This window comes from Ostreococcus tauri, assembly GCF_000214015.3.
Source record: "Ostreococcus tauri WGS project CAID00000000 data, contig chromosome 01, whole genome shotgun sequence".
Classification (NCBI taxonomy): Eukaryota; Viridiplantae; Chlorophyta; class Mamiellophyceae; order Mamiellales; family Bathycoccaceae; genus Ostreococcus; species Ostreococcus tauri.
Genome location: NC_014426.2, coordinates 135,108 through 139,438, shown reverse-complemented (window position 1 = coordinate 139,438; position 4,331 = coordinate 135,108). Strand labels below are relative to the sequence as shown.

Genomic DNA, 4,331 nt, shown 5'->3' with positions numbered 1-4,331 from the left:
GAGGGATATACGTGAACACGCAGAAGAATGTCTTGTTTGAGGTGTCGCCGAAGACGCGGTTGCCGAGGACGTTTAAGCGGTTTTGCGGACTCGTGGCGCAGTTGTTGCAAAAATTGAGCGTGCGCTCGAGCAACGGACCGGAGAAGTTGATGCGGGTGGTGAAGCAGCCGGTGACGCGATACTTTCCGGCGGGAGCGAGGCGGGTTGGGTTCTCGTTCAGCGCGCCCGAGGTGAAGCGGTTGCCGGAGTACGTGCGGGCGCTGCCGGAGGACGCGACGGTGGTGTTCACCGTGGGCGCGATGGCGCACGGAAAGGTGGACGTGGCGTACACGGATGATTTTATCTCCGTGTCAAAGTATCCACTGAGCGCGGCGTGTTGTTTGGGGAGAATATGTAACGCGTTGGAGCTCAAGCACGACATCGTGTGAAGGACTATCGAGGAGGTGTAACATTTTGGGGGTCGGAGCGCGAGGAGTAGCGATCAGTTGTAAGCAATGAAGAGATTTTAGATGGAACAGATACGAATTCTAAGACGCTCGATTGCGGAAAACTCGTTACCAATACGTCCAGCGGTCGAGCCAGCCCTTCGGGTTGCGACGAATGAACGCCTTGCGAAGCTCGTCGTAGACGAAGATGAGAATGGACCACGGGACGCCGGCAAACCAGTGCAGAATGTGCAACGGACGCGTGCCGAACACCTTGTTGGCAAACGGAGTGTAGCACAGCGTCGCGCCGAGAACGGTCTCGAAGATGAGACCAAAGTTCATGAAGTCATTGCCCATACCTTGTTCGAAGATGGACAACTTACGCGTCTTCGCGATTAACAAATCGGCCCACTGGACGATGATGATCGTGATGAAGTACGCCGTTTGCGCGTACTCGAGCGCGGCCTTTTGGTAGTCCATGTTCGGAAGCGATTGAGGAGCGCCGTTCCACCAGTAGTACGCACCCTTCGGCGCGATCGAACGGCCGTCGACGTATCCACGAGAGAAACCCCAGGTGCTGTTCGCATTTGCGTGTCCACCGGCGTCGCACATGTAGGCGAACGCGGTGCTTTCCACGGTGGAGATGGAGGCCGAGTTGTCCGCGCGGGACGAGCAGCCACGGTTGCACGTGTAGCCCTCACCGCGGAATCCATTCTCATCGAACTCAATGAAAGGATCAACAGCGAAGTTACTGTCGCTGGCTAGGAACGCCGAGGCCGTTCCGTGTGCGGAAGTGAGAGGGTTACCCGGCACGTAGGCGCGCGGGATGGCGCATCCGCCAACGCACACGTCCTTCATGGGTCCCTCTTTGCTGTCGGCGCAGCCGAAACCGCACTTTTTCGGTCGGAAGTATTGGTTCCCAGTGCTTGAATCGACAGCGGTCTCGCTCGTGAGGGTGCAGAGAAGTTGGCTGTCAAGGAACTCCAAGCCGTTGCCGACCAAGATGGACGGCGTGTACCCGTAGTCGTTGAGGACGAGCATGTAGGTGAAGAAACCGGCGAGCGCCTGAATTATACCAATCTGGAAGTAGGCGAATGAAATCAATCGGAAGTTGACGAGACGATCCTTCTTCGAGTCACGCGGCGGACGGTCCATGATGTCGGCTTCCTTTTCTTCATACGCCATGGAGATGGCCGGAACCATGTCGGTGCCGAGATCGACGCACAAAATGAGCACCGTGCTGAGCGGCAACGGAATCTTCATCGTGATGTAGATCAAGAACGGAGCGATTTCCGGAATGTTGGAAGAGAGCGTGTACGCAATCGACTTCTTAAGGTTATCGAAGATGAGACGTCCTTCTTCGACGCCGTTGACGATGGAGGCAAAGTTGTCGTCCATCAGGATCATGTCGGCGGCTTCCTTCGAGACATCCTTACCAGCGATACCCATCGCAACGCCGATGTCTCCCTTCTTGAGAGCTGGAGCGTCGTTCACACCGTCACCGGTGACGGCAACGATTTCACCTCGGCGTTGACAGTTTTCGACAATCAAAAGCTTGTGCGCCGGAGACACACGAGCCCAGACGATTTGCTTGTGATCGAGAGCCCAGTCCCACTTCTTGCGTTGTTCAACTTGGTCTTCAATCTCGGTCCAAGCGCGAATGTCATCACCCTTAACGACGATAGCGCTACCATTGTCGAGATTTTCTTGGGTAATAATATTCACTTGCTTGGCGATGGCAGCCGCTGTGATCGGGTGATCACCAGTGACCATGTAAACCTTGATGCGAGCGCGGTTACACTTGGTCACGGCTTCCGGAACACCTTCGCGAGGCGGATCGATGAGAGACAGCAGACCGACGAACGTGAGGTCGTCGATCGGAAAATTCGGCTTGGGCTTGGCGGTGAATTTGAAGTCATCCTTGAAGCCGCTCAGTTCCTTGAAGGCGAAGCCGAGAACGCGCTCACCGCGCCCGCCGAGGCCTTCGTACGCGGTGGTGTACGTGTTCTCAAAGTCAGACGTCTTGGAAGACGTCTTACCGTTGGCGAAATAAGACGTGCACTTGGCCAACACGCGCTCCGGCGCGCCCTTGAGCACGAGAAGCGGCGGTTTGCCGCCCGGTTGCTTGTGGATGGAGAGCTGCCACTTGTTCGTCGAGTTGAACTTGATTTCGAACAACTTCGGGTACGCGGCGCGCGTTTCAAGGGCATCGTTGAGCGGTTGAACGAGCTTGAGCAAGCCTTGTTCAGACGCGTCACCGGAGGCCGGCTGCTTGAGGATATTGAACGTCGGATTCATCATCTCAGCCTTGAGGTCGATGTACGAACCGTCTTCGTTCTTCGTCAAGTACTCAGCGTTGTTACACAACGTGGCAACTTGAAGAAGTCGTTGGAACGCCTCAGACTTGGTGTCGTAGAATTTCTCGCCGTCGGCGGTCATACCGGGCTCAGAGATAACCTTGAGATCCGGAATATTTTTACCAGCCGGGCAGAAGACAACTTCGTTGTCGTACCATGCGTGCACCACGGTCATGCGGTTTTGCGTGAGCGTACCCGTCTTGTCTGAAGCAATTACGGTTGTCGAACCGAGAGTCTCGACAGCCTCGAGGTTCTTCACGAGCACGTTCTTGGCGTGCATGCGCTTCGCGGTGAGGGCCAAAGACACGGTCACTGTGGCGAGAAGACCTTCCGGCACGTTGGCGACGATGATACCGATCATGAAGACGACGTTTTGGATGATCTCAGTGCCGTTGGTGAGACCGACAATGAAGAAAACAACACCGAGGGTGATGGCGACGATGGAAATGAGCTGAATGAACTTCTTGATCTCCTTGGCGATCGGAGAGTCCTCGGAGCTGGTTTCTGTGGCAAGACCAGCGATTTGGCCCATAACGGTGCGGTCGCCGCTACCGATGACGACGCCGCGACCAGAGCCAGAGTTGATGATGGTCGTGTAGAAGCACAAGTTGACGGACTCGAGCGGCTGAGTAACGAGTTCACCGGTGGCGGTGCGCGCGAGCTCCGGGGAGCGATCTTGCGGCTCGGATTCACCGGTTAACGAAGAGTTGTCAACCTTGAGTTCGTTGGACTTCATGACGCGAATATCCGCCGGGACTTGATCACCATCGTTGAGTTCGACGACATCACCCGGAACGAGTTCCCAGGCATCGAGAACGACAGCCTTACCGTCGCGGATAACCTTACACTTCTTCGGGATCATGTTTTTGAAACCCTCCATGATGGCTTCGGACTTGGCCTCTTGCAAGTAGGAGAACGTCGCCGTGATGATGACGACTGTGAAGAGGACGACACCGAGGTAGAGATTGGTTGCATCCTTCTCAGTATCGATGCCGTAACCAACGAAGCAAAGGGCACCACCACCGAGAAGCAAGAGCGCGAAGAAGTTCGCGAACTGCATCAAGAATTTGATGTACCACGGCGTCAACTCGGGCGGCGTCAGGCGATTCTCGCCATACTTGGCCCGGTTCACGAGCACTTGTTCCGCGCTCAGACCCTTTTCGAGCGTGCACCCAAAGTGCTCGTACAATTTATCCGCCTCCCACGTGTGTTCGACGAAGTCGACATCCTTACGGAGCGCAGCGGCGCGTTCCGCCTTGGCCTCCGCCTTGGATTTAGACATCTCACAATCCCCGGTTGTTTCACTCCACGCGCCGCTTCCCGCGCGATCCAACCTGCGAGTTCGACGAAATCGCACAATGTCAGTTTTCACGCATTCACTCTCCCGTCCTCCGTCCCTCCATCGCCTCGCCCGAGGCGTCGCGCGTCGACGCGCGTCCGCCCGCAACCCCGATCGACGCGCGCGCGCCGTCAGCCGTCCCACCCGCCCCCCACGCGTCACCTCCCCTCCCACGCGCGCGCGAACGATCGCACGTAAACCCTCCCCACG

At 56.7% G+C, this 4,331-nt stretch overlaps 2 protein-coding genes across 2 annotated transcripts; one reads left to right on the top strand and one right to left on the bottom strand.

The window, feature by feature from the left end:
* On the top strand, positions 1–428 carry OT_ostta01g00910 (Ribosomal biogenesis,methyltransferase,EMG1/NEP1; the record flags this gene model as incomplete). The annotated part of the gene is made up of 1 exon (XM_022985246.1): positions 1–428. A coding segment is annotated over one exon (428 nt), but the record flags the coding sequence as incomplete, so codon positions are not given.
* A 126-nt stretch (positions 429–554) lies between these two features.
* On the bottom strand, positions 555–4,064 carry OT_ostta01g00890 (Cation-transporting P-type ATPase, C-terminal; the record flags this gene model as incomplete). The annotated part of the gene is made up of 1 exon (XM_022985245.1): positions 555–4,064. One exon carries the CDS (start codon positions 4,062–4,064, stop codon positions 555–557), a length of 3,510 nt encoding a protein of 1,169 aa, XP_022838144.1.
* Positions 4,065–4,331: the final 267 nt, after the last annotated feature.